Raw genomic sequence first — 20,016 nt, 5'->3', positions numbered from 1 at the left:
TTTTGTTTGGAAGTATTTCACTCATCTTTTCTTGTTTTTAAGCTATATGTCCTATTTGGAGGATTTTTGTTGTGTGGTTGACATTAGGTTTATAAAAAATGAAGTTGCTTATATATTATAGTTGTTTTTTGTTTTTGTTTTTGTTTTTCCATTTGAGTGCATCTGATCTTCATCTTCCTTTGCCAGTTCAGTCCTTTCTACCTTCCCCTTTGTATGTTTTTGTTGTCACAAATTATCCCTAATTATGCTGTAAGTTTTTTTATCTTACTTGTAGTGTTGTGACTTTATGTTCTTTGTTTCAGGTAGAATAAATTCCTTGAGTATTTCCTGCAGTGGAGGTTTTATGGTAACAAAATACCTCAGCTTCTGTATGTCTTGGAACATCCTTATTTCTCTTTCACGTTTAAAGGATAATTTTGCTGGATATATTATTTGTGGCAGGTAATTTCTCTTTCAGATGCTTGAATATTGGTTCCACTCTATTCTGTGTTGTAGAGTTTCTGATGAGAAGTCAGATAAGATCCTGAGATCCTGATGGATTTTCCTTTATAGGTCACTTCCTTCTTTTCCTTAGCTGCTTTGAGGATTTCTTTCTTTGTCACTAATTTGTGTGTGTGTGTGTGGGGGGGAGGGGGGGGAGTTATTGTCTAAAGTTTTACATATGTCTCCTTTTTCCCCAGTTGACCTCCCATCCCAGCCATTCCCACCCTGAGCAACCCCCCACCATCCCAATGTCTATGTCCATTGGTTATGGTAATATGCATGCATACACATTCTTTGGTTGCTCTCTAATTCCCCTCCTCCCCTACCATTTGTCTCTAGATTGATCTATTCTTGTTAATCAAATTATGTTGATCATTATATCGCACATATGAGTGAGATCATGTGATATTTATATTTCTCTGATTGGCTTATTTCACTTAGCATAATGTTCTCCAATTCCATCCATGTAGTTGCAAATATTAAAAGTTTCTTCCTTTTACAGCAACATAGTATTCCATTTTGTAACTGTACCAAAGTTTTTTAATCCACTCATCTGCTGATGGGCACTTAGGCTGTTTCCAAATCTTACCTATTGTAAATTGTGCTGCTATGAACATAGGGGTGTATATATCCTTTCTGATTGGTGTTTCTGGTTTCTTGGAATATAGTCCTAGGAGTGGGATTATTGGGCCAAATGGGAGTTCCATTTTTAACTTTTTGAGGAACTCTATGCTGTCTTCCACAGTGGCTGCACCAATCTGCACTCCCAGTAGCAGTGCAGGAGGGTTCCTTTTTCTCCACATGCTTGCCAGGACTTATAGTTTGTTGATTTGATTATAGCCATTATGACAGGTGTGAGATGGTATCTCTGTTGTTTTGATTTGCATACACTCAGATGATTAGTGACTTTGAGCATGTTATGTCTCTCAGCCTTCTCTATGTCCTCTTTCAAAAAGTGTCTATTTACATCCTTTGCCCATGTTTTGATTGGATTATTTATCTTCCTTATGTTAAATTGCATGAGTTATCTGTAAATTTTGGAGATTAAGCACTTATCGGAAATATCATTGGCAAATAGGTTCTCCCATGCAGTGGGTTTTCTTGTTGTTTTGTTAATGGTTTCTTTTGCTGTGCAGAAGAAGCTTTTGATTTTGATTTAATCCCATTTGTACGTTTTCTCCTTAGTCTCTATTGCCTTAGCAGCTGTGTGTGTAAAGATATTGCTATTATACAACATGTGTCAGCTATTTTGCTGCCTATGTAGTCTTGTAGGATTTTTATGGTTTTCTATTTTATGTTCAAGTCATTTATCCATTTTTAGTTTGTTTTTGTGTATGGTATAAGTTGGTGATCTAGTTTCTTTTTTTTTTTTTTGCATGTATCTGTTCAAATTTTCCAGCACTACTTATTAAAGAAACTGTTTTGACTGCCTTTTATGCTCTTGCCTCCTTTGTCAAATATTAATTGAGCATAATGGCTTGGGTCAATTTCTGGGTCCTCTATTCTTTTCCATTGGTTTATCTGTCTTTTCTTGTGCCAGTAACAGGCAGTTTTTAGAAATGTGGCTTGATATCTGGTATGGTGATCCCTCCGACTTTGTTGTTCTTCTCAGGATTGCTGTGGCTATTCAAGATCTTTTTTTAATCCAGATGAATTTTTGGAGAATTTGTTCTAGATCTTTGAAAGGTGCCATTGGTATCTTAATGGGGATTGATTGAATCTGTAGATTTCTTTGGGTAGTATGGACATTTCAATGATGTTCATTCTACCCATCCTTGAACATGGTATGTTCTTCCATTTATTTATGTCTTCTACACTCTTTTTTCAATGTCCTGAAGTTTTCTGAGTACAGGTCTTTTACATTTTTTGTTAAGTTTATTACTAGGTATCTTAATTTTTTTGGTGCAATGGTAAATGAAATTGGGGTGTTTTGTTGTTGTTGTTTGTTTGTTTCTGTGAGTTTATTGTTGGTATATAAAAAGACCATATATTTCTGGGTGCTAATTTTGTATCCTGCTACATTGCCAAATTAATTTATTAGATCTAGTAGTTTTTTATGGAGTCTGGTGTTTTCTATGTCTAGTATAATGTCATCTGTGAAAAAGAGTTTTATTTCTTCTTTTCCAATTTGGATGCCATTTATTTCTTCTTATCTGATCGCTATGACTAGCATTTCCAGTACTATATCGAACAGGAGTGGTGATAGTGGGCATCCCTGTCTTGTTCCCATTCTTAGGGGAAATGAGTTTAGTTTTTGCCCATTGAGTATGATGTTGGCTGTAGGTTTCTCATATAAGGCTTTTATTATGTTGATGTATTATCCCTCTATTCCCACTTTGCTAAGAGTTTTTATATCAAGAAAGAGTGTTGGATTTTTTCAAATGCTTTTTCTGCATCAATTGATATGATTATATGATTTTTGTCACTTAGTTTATGTGATGTATCACATTTATTGATTTGCGGATACTGTACCATCCTTGAATCCCCAGAATAAATTCAACTTTGTTATTGTGCATATTCAATAAATAAACAAAATACAAATGATTATTAAAATACAAATAATTCTTTGAAAGATTTTGTTTATTTAGGTCCTCTTTCTCTGTTTCTTGGTGAGTCTGGCTATAGGTTCATCAGTTTTGTTTATCCTTTAAAAACTAGCTTTTGGTTTTGTTGATCTTTCTAATGTAATGCTGAATCTATTTGCTTGAATTTTGTTGGAGATGTTAGCATCTATGTTCATCAAAGATATTAGCCTGTAGTTCTCTTTTTTTGTGGTGTCTTTATCTGGTTTTGGGATTAGGATAATGTTGATTTCATAGAAAGAGCTTGGAAGCATGCCTTCCTCTTGAATTTTTTGGAACAGTCTGATGAGGATAGGTTTTAGTTTTTTGAATGCTTGGTAGAACTCCCTGTGAAGTTGTCCAGACCAGGGCTTTTGTTGGTGGGAAGATTTTTGATCACTGCTTCAATTTCTTCTGTAGTTATTGGTCTATTCAATTTTTTTCAATTATTCCTCATTGAGTTTGGGGAAATTGTATTTTTCTAAGAATATGTCCATTTCATCTAGGTGGTCCATTTTGTTGGAGTAGTGTAGTTCATAGTATTTTTTTAATAATCATTGGTATTTCTGTAGGATCAGTTGTTACTTCATCTCTTTCATTTCTGATTTTGTTTATTTAGGTCACCTTCCTGGTGAGTCTGGCTGGAGGTTCATCAGTGTTGTTTATTCTTTCAAAGAATTAGCTCTTGGTTTTGTTGATCTTTTGTATTTTTTTTTCTCTATGTTATTTTTTTCTGCTCTGATCTTTATTATCTTCTTCCTTCTACTCACTCTGAGCTTTTCTTGTTGCTCTCTTTCTAATGCTTTGAGTTGTACTGTTAGATAATTTATTACCATTGTTTCTTATTTTTTGAGATAGGCCTGTAGAGCTATGAACTTCCCTCTCAAAACTGCTTTCATTGTGTCCCATAGATTTTGGATTGTTGTGTTTTCATTGTGATTTGTTACATGATGTTTTTTATTTCTTCTTTGATATCTTTGGTAACCCAATCATTGTTTTGTAGCATGCTATTTAGCCTCCAGGTGTTTGATTTATTTGATTGTTTTTATCATAGTTGATTTCTATCTTTTTTTTATAATAAACCTTTATTCTTCAGATTATTACAGGTGTTCCTCTTTCCCCCCTCTTCCCTCTTAGCTCCCCTCCACCTGATTTCCAACTCCACCCCATGCCCTTACCCCTGCTCCTGTCTTCATCCATAGGTGTAAGATTTTTGTCCAATCTCTTCCCTCCCTCCTCAGACTCCCTTCCCCCTGAGAATTGTTAGTCCAATCCCTTTCTATGTCCCTGATTCTATTATGTTCACCAGTCCATTTTGTTCTTCAGATTTTTTATTCACTTGATTTTTAGATTCACTTGTTGGTAGACATGTATTTTATGTCTTTTTGTTGTTCGTAATTTTTACCTTTACTTTTCTTCTTCTGCTTCCTCTCCTTAAAGAATACCCTTCAGCATTTCATGTAATCCTGGTTTGGTGTTGAAAAACTCCTTTAATTTTTTCTTGTCTGTGAAGCTCTTTATCTGACCTTCAATTCTGAGTGATAGCTTTGCTGGGTAAAGTAATCTTGGTTGTATGTTCTTGTTCCTCATTTTAAATATTTCTTGCCACTCCCTTCTGGCCTGCATAGTTTCTGTTGAGAACTCAGATGACAGTCGTATGGGTACTCCTTTGTAGGTAACTAGCTGTTTTTCTCTTGCTGCTCATAAGATTCTCTCTGTCTTTTGCCCTTGGTATTTTAATTATGATGTGTCTTGGTGTGGTCCTCTTTAGATTCCTCTTGTTTGGGATTCTGTGCGCTTCCTGAACTTGTAAGTCTATTTCTTTTACCAGGTAGGAAAAGTTTTCTATCATTATTTCTTTCAATAGTCCTTCAATATCCTGCTCGCTCTCCTCTGGCACCCCAAAAATCCAGATGTTAGTACATTTTAAGCAGTCCCGGAGGCTTCTTACACTATCCTCACACTTTTGGATTCTTCTTTTTTTCTGCCTCTCTGATTGGGTGGTTTTTTCTTCCTTATATTCCAGATCTTTGGTTTGATTCTTGGGGTACGTTGATCTATAGTTGAGTTTCTGTATATTCTTTATTTCAGAGATTGTATGCTTAATTTCTGACTGGTCCTTTTCCATTTTTTTGGTATTCTCACTAAGTTCCTTAAAGGTCTCACAAAGCTTCTTGGAGGTCTCCTCAAGTTTCTCAAAGGTTTTTAGAAGATTCTTGAGTAACCTTATAAATGTGATTCTGAACTCTGTGTCGTCCAGTAGTTTACTTTCCTCCATCTCTCCCATTCTTTACATCTTTCTGTGTCTCCTCCCTGTGTTGATGGAGTGGCTTTGTGTGGTCCGTGACCTATCAGCTTCCCCAATCACCTGGGATGGTCGTTTTTGGTATATCCCTTTGTGGGCTGAGTGCAAAGTCTTGGTATAATTAAGTCTTGTTTGCTGTTGGTACACTGGGAGGAATCTCCAGGCCAATTGTCTGTGAGGACCTGCTCTGTCTATAAAGGAAGAACTGCTGCACTGGAGACATGGTTTGTTTCAGTGGGGCTTTGGTGCTCACTGAGTCCGTCTCCCGAATGTGTCACTTATGGGTGTGAGTGGTTGAAATTGACCACTAGAAACACTGGCTTCTGGATCTCCAATGGGATTCAGTTTCAGTTACTGTCTGAAGCCACCATGCTGGAGCTACAGAGAGAACAACAGTTTTCTCCTGTTTGCTTGGGACTTGGTGGTTTTGTTACTGGAGCTGCAGTTTATATATGGTTAAGCTGTCTCAATACAGGCCATTCATATGTAAAAGTAGCTTTGTGATGCCTGGGCAGGTCTATAGAATCTGCGGGTGGGGCCTCGGGGCAGGGTCTCAGGGTGGGGCGGGGCCTCAGTGTGGGAAGGGGGATCTCAGGACATCACTAAGTTGGGGCGTGGCTAACAGCGATGGCTGCCATCAGCCATCCTGGCCAATCCTTCCATGTTTCCAAGTCCCTGCTTCCCTGCAATCCAGCACAATAAACAATGATTGCTGCATGCACCTCTGCAGGAGTTGCCCTCACTTCGGCCCCAATGGCCGACAGACCATCTTCTCCCCGTAGGCGTCTGGGTCCCCCACGTGACCCCAGAAACTGGATTTCAAAGTGATAGGGAGCTTGTTTCCCTTCGGGTTGAAAAGAAAAGCCACATTTCACTCCCAGTCACCCGCCACCAGTCCTATTCCCCACCAGCCAAATTCACGTGCCTCCATACCTAGGCTCCTCAGCTTTTCAGTACTTGCGCTCCCCTCTCTTTCAGCCAGCCTTCCCGTGGTTTTGGATGATAGTGTCCTTTGTATTAGTTTTAATTTTTTTTAATTGTTGTGCGAGCAGCAGATCAGCTGTTCACCTATGCCGCCATCTTGTTTTCTCCCATAGTTGATTTCTAGTTTTATGCCATTGTGATCTCTAAAGATGCTTAATATATCTATTTTCTTGAATTTGAAGAGACTTTGCCTGTGTCCCAATATGTGGTTTATCTTTGAAAAAGACCCATGTGCACTTGAGAAGAATGTATATTCTGTTGCTTTGAAAGAAAATGTTCTGTAGATGTCAATTAATTCCATCTAGTGGGTCATTTAGGATTGATGTTTCTTTGCTGATTTTTTGTTTTAGAGGATTTTTCCAATGGTGTCAGTTGGGTATTAAAGTCCCCTACTATGACTGTATTGATGTCAATCTCTCCCTTGATATCCTCCAGGAATTTTTTGATGTATTTGGGTGCCCCCGTATAGGGTGCATATCTTTACCAGTTATATCTTCTTGTTGAATTGCATGCTCCCTTTAGTATTATGAAGTGGCCCTCCTTATCTACTTTTATGTCCTTAACTTTGAGGTCTAATTTGTCAGATATAAGTATTTCTACCCCAGCTTTTTTTTTTTCTTTTTTTTTTTTTTTTTCTTTTCCATTTGCCTAAAAAAAATTTTCCATCCCTTCACCATCAGTCTCTGTGAGTCCATTGTTCTGAGGTGGATTTCCTATAGACAGCATATATATGGGTCATGTTTTCTTATCTACTCAGCTAACCTATGTCTTTTTTTTTTTTTTAATCAATCTTTATTGTTCATATTTTACAAAGGTTCCTCATTTCTTCCCCCCTCCACCAGGTTCCCACCCCATCCTCTGCCCTTTCCCCACCCCCCATTGTCCTCATCCATAGGTGCACAATTTATGTTCAGTCTCTTCCCGCATCCACCACTCCCCTTGTCAGTCCCCTCCCCTCCCGTATCTCTGATTCTATTATAATTAACAGTTAATATTGTTCATCAGGTTTTTTAACTTCCTTGGTGTTTTTTTTTTTTTAATTAATAAACTTTTATATTTTTAAGAATAAATTTTAAAATCTAATAATTTTAAACCTTGTTTTTCTGCCCTGGGAACTGAGAAGCAAACTTGTTTACATGTAAACTTGCCCTTAGGCTACCAAAAGGCGTAGCCATTCAAATGTGGTTCTGGATGATGTCGATTTTATCTTTTAGTTGTAGTTTTGAAATTGTTGTGTGAGGCAGCAATTTAGGTCTTTACCTTTGCCACCATCTTGGTTTCTCCCATTTGTATTCTTTATGCATCTGTTTCTTCTTCCCTTCCTATTTCTTCTTTTTATAGCATTCTCTTTAGCATTTCTTGCATTGCTAGTTTGGTGGTAATATACTCCCTTAGTCCTTTTTTGTCTGTGAAGCTTCTGATTTCACCCTCAATTTTGATTGATAGCCTTGCTATGTAGAGTATTCTACAATTCAGACCCTTGTTTTGCATAACTTTGTATATTTCATTACATTCCCTTCTGGCCTGATGTGTTTCTGTTGAATAGTCAGTTATTGTTCTGATATGGGATCCTTTGTAGTTAACATGCTGTCTCTCTCTGGCAGCCTTTAAGATTCTTTGTCACTGGTGTTTGCCAATCCTATCTAATAAACAGGTAATATGGATGAGGAAACCAAGATGGCGGTATAGGTAAATGCCTAACTGCAGCCTCACACAACAATTTCAAAAAATACAACTAAACTATAAAGTGGACATTATCCAGAATTACAGGAAAGTTGACTGACTGGAAATTCTGCAACTAGAAGGAAAGAGAAAACCAGAAGGAAAATCGGAGGAGCTGTAAAAGCCTAAGGTACGGAGACACGGTGCACACATGGGGAGAGGACGGAGCTGGAGAGGAGGGGCGGCTGAGTGCCTGGCTGGCATTCCCTAGCAGGAAGGAGATAAAAGCTCCGGACTGTGCTGAACCCCAGTTCCGACTGCACTGAACCCCAGTTCTGGGTGAGACCCTGGGGTCCCAGGCTCATACAGAGGGATTCTAGGCTGTAAGGCGGAAACTCAGGGGAGCAACGAAAGGCCGAGCCCTGGAGTCGCGCACATTGAGTGCAGAGGAGCGACTGTTGACTGTGCTGCTGGATTGCCTTAGCTGGAAGAAGACAAAAGCTCCAAACTGTGCTGAGCCCCATTTCCAACTGCACTGAACCACAGTTCTAGACCAGACCATAGGGACCCAGACTCATACGGAGGGAATCTGGGCTGTAATGCGGAAACTCAGGGGAGTGGCAGAAGGCAGAGCCCCGGAGTTGCGCACATTGCGCGCAGAGGAATGACTGTTGTCTGGGCTGCTGGATTGCCCTAGCGGGAAGGAGACAAAAGCTCCGGACTGCACTGAACCCCACTTCCTACTGCACTGAACCCCAGTTCTGGGCTCATTGGGGGAGAGGTGCTTGCAGCAAGTACTTAAGGACACTGAGGAACACTGAGACTCAGGAACCTCCTAGGGTGGGGCTAACAGGAAGCCAAGGCTGTAGGCTCCACCCTGAAACTCCACCCCATCCAAGCTAAGCACAGAGGCTTTTGAATAAGTCTATCACCCGGCATAGACACAGCTGATCCTCACAGCCAGTTGGCCTGGTAGTCAGTTCCTCCCAGTGATACCAACAACAATTAAGACTTAACTCCAAAAGACTGTACACACAGTCACAAAGAGGTGCACCAAGAGTGTCCACCTCAGATTACTGGGAGGCTGACCCACTGAACCATATAGGACACCTTAACACACAAAGCCACCCTACCAACTCAGAGAAGCGGCGAAAATGCCGAGACAAGGAAACAGATCACAAACAAAAGAAATGGATGACAAAAAGCGACTGGATATAGAGTTCAAAACCACGCTTATAAGGTTTTTCAAGAATTTTCTAGAAAAGGCCGATAAAATAAATGAGACCTATGAGGATTTGAAAAGGGATCAGCTAGAAATAAAGAACACATTGTCTGAAATAAAAAATATTATACAGAGTCCTAAAAACAGAATGGAAGATCGCAAGAATCAAGTCAAAGATTTGGAACACAAAGAGCCAGAGGACACTCCTCTGCTGAAGCAAGAAGACAAGAGAATCCAGAAAGTTGAAGATATTGTAAGAAACCTCTGGGACAACTTCAAGCAAACCAACATCAGAATTATGGGGGTCCCAGAAGATGAGAGAGAGCAAGATACCAAAAATATATTGAAAGAAATAGTGACAGAAAACTTCCCCCACCTGGGGAAAGAAATAGACTAACAAGTCCAGGAAGCACACAGAACCCCAAACAAAAGGAATCCAAAGAGGACCACACCAAGACACATCATAATTAAAATTCTAAGAGCAAAAGGCAAAGAGAGAATATTAAAAGCAGCAAGAGAAAAGCAGGTAGTTACCTATAAAGGAGCACCCATAAGATTGTCAGCTGATTTCTCAACAGAAACCATGCAGGCCTTATGGGAATGGCAAGAAATATTCAAGGTGATGAATAGCAAGAACCTACAGCCAAAAATACTCTACCCAGCAAAGCTGTCACTCAGAATCGAAGGCCAGATAAAGAGCTTCACAAATAAAAAAAAGCTAAAGGAGTTCATTACTGTCAAACCAGAATTATATGAATTGCTAAATGGGGTTCTTTAGGAAGAGGAAGAATATAAAGATAGAAATTATGAATAACAAATATATAACTATGAACAAGTGAATCTAAAAACCAAGGGAGTTAAAAAATCTGATGAACAATATTAACTGGTGAATATAATAGAATCAGAGGTATGGAAGGGGAGTGGACTGATGATTCTCGGGGAAAAGGGGAATGGGGGGTGAGGGAAGATACTGAATATAAACTGTGCACCTATGGATGAGGACAATGTGGGGTGGGCAAAGGGCAGAGGGTGAGGTGGGAACCTGGTGGAGGGGGTGAAAATGAGGAACTTTTGTAACAATATGAAAATAAAGATTTATTTTTTTAAAAAAGAAAAAAAAATGTGAAGAAAAAAATAATGTATATCATGTGATCTCAATTTAAAAATATATATATAAGTATATGCTTGCATACAATACAAGAAACAGAGATTGAGGCTATACTGTACTCCATAGTGTTAATATTTGAATGGTTGAATAAAGTAATTGTAATTTTCATGTTTTCTGTAACTTACAAAATAAAATAAAATAAAATAGAGGTAATATGCAAATTGATCATCTCTCCAACACACAAGATGGCCACCCCCATGCGGACACAATATGGCTACCACAAGATGACCGCCCCCATGTGGACACAAGATGGCTACCACAAGATGGCCAACAGGGAAAGGCAGTTGGGAGGGACCAGGCCAGCAGGGGAGGGCAGTTAGGGTGACCGGGACTGGAGGGGAGGGCAGTTTGGGGCGATCAGGCCAGTAAGGGAGCAGTTAGGTGTCAATCAGGCTGGCAGGGGAGTGGTTAGGGGTTGATCAGGCTGTCAGGCAGAAGCAGTTAGGGGAAATCAGGCAGGCAGGCAGGCAGGCAGGCGAGCGGTTGGTAGCCAGCAGTCCTGGATTGTGAAAGGAATTTCTGACTGCCTATTCAGGCTCGATCACATCAGGCAGTCGGACATCTCTCAGGAGGGGTCCTAGATTGGAGTGGATACAGGCTGAGCTGAAGGACACACACACACACACTGCACAAATTTCATGCACTGGGCCTCTAGTTTTATTATAACATGTCTTGGTATTGGTCTTTTTTTATTTATCTTGTTTGGGACTGAGCTTCTTGGATTTGTGTGAGTTTTTTCTTTATATTAGGGAAGTTTTCTGTCATTATTTCTTCAGACAGGTTTTCTATTCCTTGCTAAGTGTTCTCTCCTCTGTCACCCTTTGTTGTTGTTTTGTTTTATGTTGTCCCAAAGTTCCCTTATGATCTCCTCCTGTTACTTAAGGTTTTTTTTTCTAGATGCTGCTCTGCCTGGGTATTTTTTCCCACCTTGTCTTCTAGCTCACTGATGTGGTCCTCTGCTTCTTCTACTGTTGATGCTTTCTATTGTGTTCTTTATTACGGTAATGTCATTTTTTATTTCTTCTTTGTTATTCTTCATTTCTTCTTAGTTTTTACACGTTGTTGAATTTGTCTTCCATTCTTTCAGCAACCTTATGAACATTGCGCTGAATTATTTCTCTGACATGTTGCTTGCCTCCTTTTCATTTACTTCCTTTTCTGGTGATGCCTGCTTTTTTTTCATATGTGGGATCACTCATTTCTGGATGTCTGGTTATGTAGCTTCTCTGTCCTGCATTGACTGTGTTTAATTCACCAGTTCTGAGTGGATATTAATTGATTCAGCTGTTCCTTCTCTCTGCTCTGTGAGAAGGCATAGGGCTCGTCCACATATTCACGCCACTTTGTCTCCTTCTGGACAGACTTTCTAGGCGCCCGAAGTTAGAGATGCTGAAGTCTTGGTGTTCCTGGGTTCTCAGCTGAGGCAGTTTGTCTCTGGGGGTTGTGGTTGTAGGGTCATGGGAGGTATTTGAGGTCTCCTCAGTTGAAGGTAAGTCTGGGCTTTAGATCACTGCCATTCTCCTCTTCAAGATGGCGGGGTCTCCACTGCAGAGTTTACCACTCCAGGAGAGATTTCAGCAGCAGTAGAGGCTGCCCAGCCAGGAGAACCCAATCCAGCAGTCTCCAACAATTCCTTGGAATATAACTGCCCCTCACTCACAAATACAGACACTCCCTGCACTTCTACCCACTCTCCTTTTTTCTTTCACTTACATACTATCTTGCAGCTCACCTTCCCATCAGCAGCCATCTTCTGTCACTAATTTTTGACACCTTCACTAACAAGTGCCTTGAATTGGGCCTCTTTAAATTGAGGTAACTAGGTGTTCTGTTTGCTTCTTGAATTCGAGGATCTAGTTCTTTCCATAGATTTGGGAAGTTCTTGTTCACTATTTGTTTTAAGATTCTCCATTCTCTGCTCTCTTTCTTACTCCTCCACAATGCCTGTGATTCTGATGTTACTTTTTCCAATGGAATCCGGGAGGTCTAACGGAGCTCTTTCATTTTTATTTAATCTCAGATCTCTCTTTTCCCTCTACATAATTTCTTGATTCCTGTTTCAATATCACTAGTTCTTTTCTCTAATTGGTGGGTTCTGTTTTTTATGCTCAGCAGTTTACTCTTAATCTCTTTAATTGCCTGGTTCATTTCCAGTTATTCTGATATTCATTTTTAAAGTTTCAATTTCCTTGGAGAAATACTCATTTTGTTCACTGATTTGCTTTCTGAGTATACTGAATTGCCTGTCAGTATTTTCTTGCATCTCATTGAGTATTTTTAGAACTGCAATCTTGAAATCTTTGTCATTTATATCAGCAGTCACCAATCAGTGGTCCACGGACTACTGTGGCCCATGAGATCTGATAGGTTGGTGACCACTGAGTTATGTCACATAATCCCATGTGTTCCAGTATATTTTCTGGGGATTTTTCATTTTCTTTCTGGCCATCATTCAGTGGTTCTTCATGGTATTTGCTGCTCTTTTTTCACATGTCTCCTAGAAGGTCTTTCCACTATCTTCCAGTAGATGGCACTGAATCAAAAGATTTTTACCTCTGTGATTTCCCAGATTTGAGCCTCTGCAGCTTGGGACAGTACAGCTGTGCTGCTTGGGGATGAGGTTGGTTTTGCCCTCACTGTAATGGCTACCCCTTAACTTCTGTTTGTCTGGCCCATGCACCCATCCTGGGGTTCAGACACAGAAGGAAACAGCAATTATATTGCAGCAGCTCTTGGTTTATAGATAATGTGCTCCTGGAGCCAATGCCAAGGGAAATGGGAGGCAAGTTTTGGCTGTCTAGTCGTGCATCAGGGCCCTTTATTTCCTTTCTTTATCTGAAACACCACCAGCAGGCCCAGCACTGGGGAGCTGCATGGCAGCACCCTGTGCTCTGTTGGGCCAGTGTCTGCTAATCAGTCGCTGTTCTGTCTCCTGGTGGCTCGCAGATATGTATGCACAAGTTAGACCCTATTAGCTCTGGCTGTTGGTAGCTCTCTGCTGGCCAGTTGCAGCTTGCAGATTGCCCTGCTCTCTTCCTCCCCGCCCCCCCCACCCCGCCCTTAGGGGCTGAAGGAAGTGCCTGCTACAGCCACCTTGGCCAGGCTCTGAGTTCCCCCCTGAGCTGAAGGGCTTAGCATGTAGTCTATGTCTGCACTTTCCTCCCTTCTCATCTCTCCATTTATCCCTGAATGCCCACCTTTATTTAGGTGTTTCAGTGTTCGGGTCTCCCAGGCATGCATCTGTGTTGATCAGGGACTTTTTTGTTGAATTATAGATGGTTTACTTGTTGTAACGTCAGGGGGAGAGGAAAAGATGTGCTCTTATGCTGCCATTCCTCTGACATCACTCTCTGGCTTCTGTTTTGATGAGAATGTGACTGTTGCCTATGGCACAGGACAGCACATGAGAATAGACTTCCCTTTCTGTCAGATAAGTACTCTGGTTTCTAAAGTTATAAAGACCATGTCAGTTGGATCCATAATCATGGCATTTTTCATAACTTATTGGGATTCATCAATGGATTGTTCTCTGACTGTACTGGAAAAAGTATAGCAGGACATCAGCAGATCTAAACTGAACCCTGTGTGATTATTACCAAGGCCTGGCTGACATTCAGGACTCAGGTTTTGAGAGTAGCATCTTTACATGTCTGGTGATAGGCATTGATAAGACATATTCCAAAAACTCAGTGAGTCACTAGAATATCAAATCTGATCATGAACTTTGTGTTACTTGCTTAGAAATTATACCTTTAATTTTAAAAACAATTTTTATCTTTTTATGATTTTGTTTGGACAAAAAGTAGAATTTTCAAATAATATAAAGAAAATCCAAGTATGAATATGTTAATGTAATCACTGGGTTATCTAATTTTAATATACTTACAGAATACAGAAGAGAATATATGATTAATTAGTATTTTTCTAGACATTTTCCGGAAAGAACACAAGTGGAAATACTCTTTTAAATGAATGATGAATGATGATTATCTAATAACTCTGGATTCTCTTTCTCTTTCTTCATTTCTCACCTTTCATTCCATTATATTATCCTGCATTTCCCTTTTATTTTTGTTTCTGTTAAATGCCACTTCCCTTTTTAATTACTTTTTACCCAGACACTTCTGAGGTTGATTTATTTGTTATTAATGCTCCATACACTCCAGTGCCAGATCCCACTCCCATGATGCCACCAGTGGGAGTCCAGGCTTCCATTCTGAGTCATGATACCATAAGGATTACGTGGGCGGACAATTCACTGCCCAAACACCAGAAGATTACAGACTCTCGCTACTACACAGTCCGATGGAAAACCAACATCCCAGCAAACACCAAGTATAAGGTACTGGGACATGTGCTCTGGGTAAGAAATGCTAAATATGGATATTTCCTCAATCTAAAGTTCTTGAATCATATATTTCCAGAATGCAAATGCAACGACTTTGAGTTACCTGGTGACTGGTTTAAAAGCAAATACACTCTATGAATTCTCTGTAATGGTGACCAAAGGTCGACGATCAAGCACATGGAGTATGACAGCCCATGGGACCACCTTTGAATTCGGTATGTTGTCAGAACCTTAGGTCATATGGCATTTCTTTTCTGCAAGATATGAAAGTCAGTGGAAGTTCCTGCTAATGTTGTGCCACATTTCAAATCATGAGACTTATTCACCTTCTTTTACTAACCAAGGATGAATTGAGTATGTGAATGTATTTACCGAATGCAGTGAGCAACTATAGCTGGAGTTCAATGTTTGATTTCTCAGCTGACGAATTATGGTTTTTTTAATCATTGTACAAGAACAATAACAGGATAATATAATACAAAGTATACTAAATTTTAGGAATGGAAACTTGAGTTCAATCCCAGGTCAGCCATCTACTGAGTATAATAATAAGCAAGTCATTCAGCCTTTCTAAATAAAAGAGGCGTGATAACCTCTGCCTTTCCTACTTTACATGGTTATTGTTAGGATGAAACAAGGAGCAGATGGGAAAGCACAGGCTGTTATAAAGCACTGTGCAGGTGGGAGGGGTACTTGTCATTAGTCCAGCTTTCTGGGTAAACTTGAGAAAGAAAAGATGAAGCGGCCTGCCCTTCACCAAGCAGCTGCAGTGCTGTTTATGGAGTTTAACACTTACCAGTAGCTCTCTTGCAAACCAATTAGTGTCTTGTAAAATCTTTCACTGGAGAATCCTTAGGGTTTTTGTCTCTAAGTAAACATGAAAGAGAAAAGACAAGTAAGCAAACTAAGCCCTCCAGGTTTGAGATTCTGTTTGCTTTTTGCTTACCTGTAGGCCTACGCTTCTGCTTCTTATACTTTCCCAGCATGAAGTCATGTGTAACTATTGGTAGTCTGTATCTACTCTAGACCCTATTTTTTCTCTCTCCTGTATACAAATAATGAAAAAATGGAGGAGTAGTATCTCCCCAGAAGGCTGTCCCTAATGTTTTTGTTTTCTGAACAGTGGGTTATACATCCTACAGAGAAAAGGGTTTGGATCTGGAGAGCTAGAAATACAGTGCACAAAAGCTTACATGGACCTTGAGTTTGCTTTCTTGGACAGTTTTAAGAATATCTTTTTGTTTTAATACCAACCTATTAGCTAATAAATGACATTATGTATTTCCTTAGGATGTTTGCATTTTACCAATCTTTCTTTCATTCTTATACCAGGAGGAGGCTAGCACTGTAGGAAGAGAAAATTTTAAGGATGTTCTTAATTTGCTCATTTCCCTACTAGTACATTAAAAGTTTTCAGCAAAAACATGGAAACAAGAAATGCAGTCATTTTTATTTTATTGTTGTTTTTCTGTTTCGTAAAATGCTTTGTATTTCAAAGCAATAAGCTCAAATATTTGACTGTATGTATTTATTGCAAACTTTAAATTATAAACATCAATTTATAAATCAAGTTCTTTGAAGGAATTTGGGATTTTCAAATACTTGGTTTGAAGAGGCAACTATAAGGTGAGAGAGAAAATTATTTTACATTTTAAAATAGCCTAACAAAATAATCCAAATTAGAGGAGAACGTCATCTTGGGAAAATTACATAACTTCTCTCATTTTTAGTGTCTTGATGTGCTAAGTAGGGATAGTGGTAACTACATTTCAAGTTGCCATAAACATGAAGAGAAAAATTACCTTTAAAATGCCTGGCATATATTGCCTTTTTTATTTCCCTACCTACTTACCATGCATATCCCTGGCCCCAGCCAAAATGCCAATCATGTATCTTTATAGTGTGGTATTCTCTCTGATATTTTGCATATTCTTTTTATTGGAGCTATTTGTAGGTAGACTGTAAGTTCTTTGAAGTCAGGAGGCTTTATTTTATTTTATTATATATTTTTTTTTTTTGCCTTAAACCCTTGATTATGACTTACAAATGGAAAGGGTTGAGGAAATGGTAAATAAAATTGAAATGGACAGGAATTATTAAAAGTATTGTTATTTTGTAGTTCCTACTTCTCCACCCAAAGATGTGACAGTTGTAAGTAAAGAGGGAAAACCTAGGACCATAATTGTAAATTGGCAACCTCCCTCTGAAGCCAATGGCAAAATTACAGGTAAGATGCTTTGAATGTGTGTCTATTCCTTTTACTGCCAGGCAGAACACTCCAGGAGAGTTCTGTGTTGGGAGAAGTGGGAATCTGAAGGCTGGCTTGGTCATTTACAAGGTACTATGAGTCGTAATGGTCACAAAAAAGTGGAGCAAGGGGGAGCTGCTATTTTCCCACAGGAACATAAAAATGAGTCACCAGCTAATTGTTCTAACTCACTTTGAGAGTCTGATGGGCACAGGTTAGGCTAGACAGCCTTTGGATATAGTAATACCTTAGGACATATTTATTTTCTTCAGGAAAGCAGTTCTTCTCTGCCTCTGACTGCATGACCTGCTTTAAAGACCCTGCTTAATTCTATAGGGTTATTCCCAATAAACAGAGATTCATCTCTTTTACCCTAAAGCCCATTAGACTTTTAATTCCTTTTCCCTGCTCTAGGCCTGCTACTTTACTTTAGTTCCTGTGCTTTTACAACTAGAGTTAGCAGTTTGAATTGGCATAGGCCTTTGGAGGGGTATGGACTATTTCCTTGGGCTTCTAGAGGAGGAGACCCTTCCACAATAAATATTGTCTCCTTTTCAGCCTTGTCAAGGAGGAAAGGGATTTAGCTGTTAATATTCTCCTTGGGCCGAAACTGGTTTGGCTCAGTGAATAGAGCGTGGTCTGCAAACTGAAGGGTCCCAGGTTCGATTCCTGTCAGGGGCATGTACATTGGTTGCGGGCACATCCCCGGAAGGGGGGGTGCAGGGGGCAGCTGGTTGATGTTTCTCTCTCATCAATGTTTCTAGCTCTCTATCCCTCTTCCCTTCCTCTCTGTAAAAAATCAATAAAATATATATATTTTTTAAATATTCCCCTTGGGACCTCTGCCCAAGGATATATTGTGTGAGGAACAAAAGTTTGCCTTCTGAAGTTCTTTGGTATGAATAGGGAGGCCTAAGAAAACTGAAAGCATTGTTCTGCTTCAGCTTTCAATAGAAACTCCTTTCCATAAATTCCTAGGCTTTTGTGTGTGTGTGTGTGTGTGTGTGTGTCGGTTTTTTAGGTTTTTTTAATTTGCTTCTTTCATAAAAGAATCAAGCATGATTTGACCTGCATTGCATTGTACTTTGTATTTAAAGCCCACTAATAATGCACTGGATTGGGTCAGGTAGGCTTGTGCTTATGGGTCTCTTTGCCTCAGCCATGGAGATTGAGTGCCCTCTGGTGGAAGTTGCCAGGTGACATTGGGGGTGACTTCTGCCCCAAATATGGGAGAAATTAACAAAGATTGCTGCCCATCTCCCAGGAATTTTTCTTCTAGGAAGTCACATTGGTAAGAGCTAAAACAGCATTTTCGGTCATTATTTCTTTTCAAAACCACATTATTTTCATTGTAGACCTTGGTAAATTATTTTTAAATTAACATGTTGAAGAGGTTGGATTTCTCTTAGATGATTTCTTAGTTTCTGAGGGTATTTAACTGTGTATTTTCTATCTTTTATTCATTTTATTACTTCAACTGCTGATATAGATAATAACTCACAGCTTGGCACTGTGTAAATTGTAGTTGTCTCTATATTATGTTTAGTGTAGCATTTTGAATGCTTTTTACCATTGCTATTTAATCAGTAACTGGTTCTCTACTTGTTTGTGCACTAACATATATTTTTATTGACTTACTGATTGCAAAAGAAAAAGCAGAAATAAGATTTTTTTTTTTCCCCCATTAACTACTTTGGACAGGTTACATAATATATTACAGCACGGATGTGAATGCAGAGATACACGATTGGGTTATTGAGCCTGTTGTGGGCAACAGGTTGACTCACCAAATACAAGAGCTAACACTTGACACACCATACTATTTCAAAATCCAGGCTCGGAACTCAAAGGGTATGGGACCCATGTCTGAAGCTGTTCAGTTCAGAACACCTAAAGGTAAATCTCCACACAGAATTTGTTTTTTTAATTTTTTTTATTGATTAAGGTATCACATATTTGTCCTCATCCCCCCATTTCCATCCCAAACCCATCTCCATGCATGCCCCCATCCCCTGTTGTCTGTGACCACTGGTTAGGCTCATATGCATGCACACAGTCCTTTGGTTGATTTCTCTCCCTTATCTCCACCCTCCCCTACCTTCCCTGAGGTCCGACATTTTCTAAATGTAATTTACTTACAGGATATTTTTCCTTACATGATATTCTTCTACTCTCCCCCCGCCCCCCCCCCTTTTTTTTTTTAGGAGACTTTTGGAAATTTTTATAATGTAGTCTTGATAGTTTTTAAATTTTAATTTTTTGCATTAAAATATGACTGCTTTAGGTTCATCACATGTTACACAATTTTACCATGAGATGAACTACCAATAAGAATTTTAGATAACATTTTAGAAACAGCCTTTTGTCCAGTACACTTAATTTTCTATAATAGAATATTCGCTTATTTCAATTAGCCAATTTCAATTAGCCTGAAAACTTGACTGCTATGTTACTGTCAAATTTAATATTCTAACAAAAATCTTATTTTAACCTGTAAATATTAGTGGAAAGGATTATTTGCCTTCTTGAGTAGGCCCTGATCATTCCTGGTGTTAGGCTAGATTTAGATATCAAAAACCCCACATCATGGGTACAAGACAACTCCAGAATGTTTTATAATGTGTCTCTTTAATGGGACTGCACTTGCACATGTCAGTTTAGCATGTACAGACTTTGGATGATATAAGCAGTCTTTATGATGAGCCACAATGTATGTATTTATCTCAGACTGATCCCTCACTCACCACTGACCACCAGAGGGGTGCTCTCTAGATCACTTGCCTGACCAGATCACACAGAAGGGAACTCTGACTCCAGTCTATTCAAGGCAGTGATGTAGAGCTCTTTACAGTCAGATCAGGTATGATTCTCTTTTCCTGAACAAAGCAATACCATGTTATTGTGATGGGTGATTCTCTTTCAACACAACCAGGCTCCCAATCAGAAAGGCTTAATGTAGACCTTTGTAGGGAGAAAGGAGAAAGAAATTCTAGATAAGAAAGTGAAGATGAAGTATTGAACCAAGTGAGTTTAGG

The 20,016-nt window shown here is 39.3% G+C and overlaps 1 protein-coding gene across 13 annotated transcripts in view; it reads left to right on the top strand.

Moving 5' to 3' along the window:
- The window catches only part of NEO1 (neogenin 1), a 373,996-nt gene that overhangs the window by 303,584 nt on the left and 50,396 nt on the right, over positions 1 to 20,016 (top strand). For 7 of the 13 annotated variants that reach the window (XM_084905496.1, XM_084905494.1, XM_084905486.1 and 4 more), the window contains exons 17-20: positions 14,504 to 14,727; positions 14,810 to 14,948; positions 16,853 to 16,960; positions 18,683 to 18,877. In XM_084905496.1, coding sequence (XP_084761622.1) covers positions 14,504 to 14,727; positions 14,810 to 14,948; positions 16,853 to 16,960; positions 18,683 to 18,877 — 666 coding nt within the window. The remainder of the gene's footprint in view (positions 1 to 14,503; positions 14,728 to 14,809; positions 14,949 to 16,852; positions 16,961 to 18,682; positions 18,878 to 20,016) is intronic. The other 6 variants (XM_084905495.1, XM_084905488.1, XM_084905491.1 and 3 more) reach the window with 3 other exon arrangements.

This window comes from Pipistrellus hanaki (genome assembly GCF_964339955.1).
Source record: "Pipistrellus hanaki genome assembly, chromosome: 1".
Lineage (NCBI taxonomy): Eukaryota > Metazoa > Chordata > Mammalia > Chiroptera > Vespertilionidae > Pipistrellus > Pipistrellus hanaki.
Note: the sequence above shows the minus strand (reverse complement) of the source record. Positions and strands in the feature narration are given on the sequence as shown.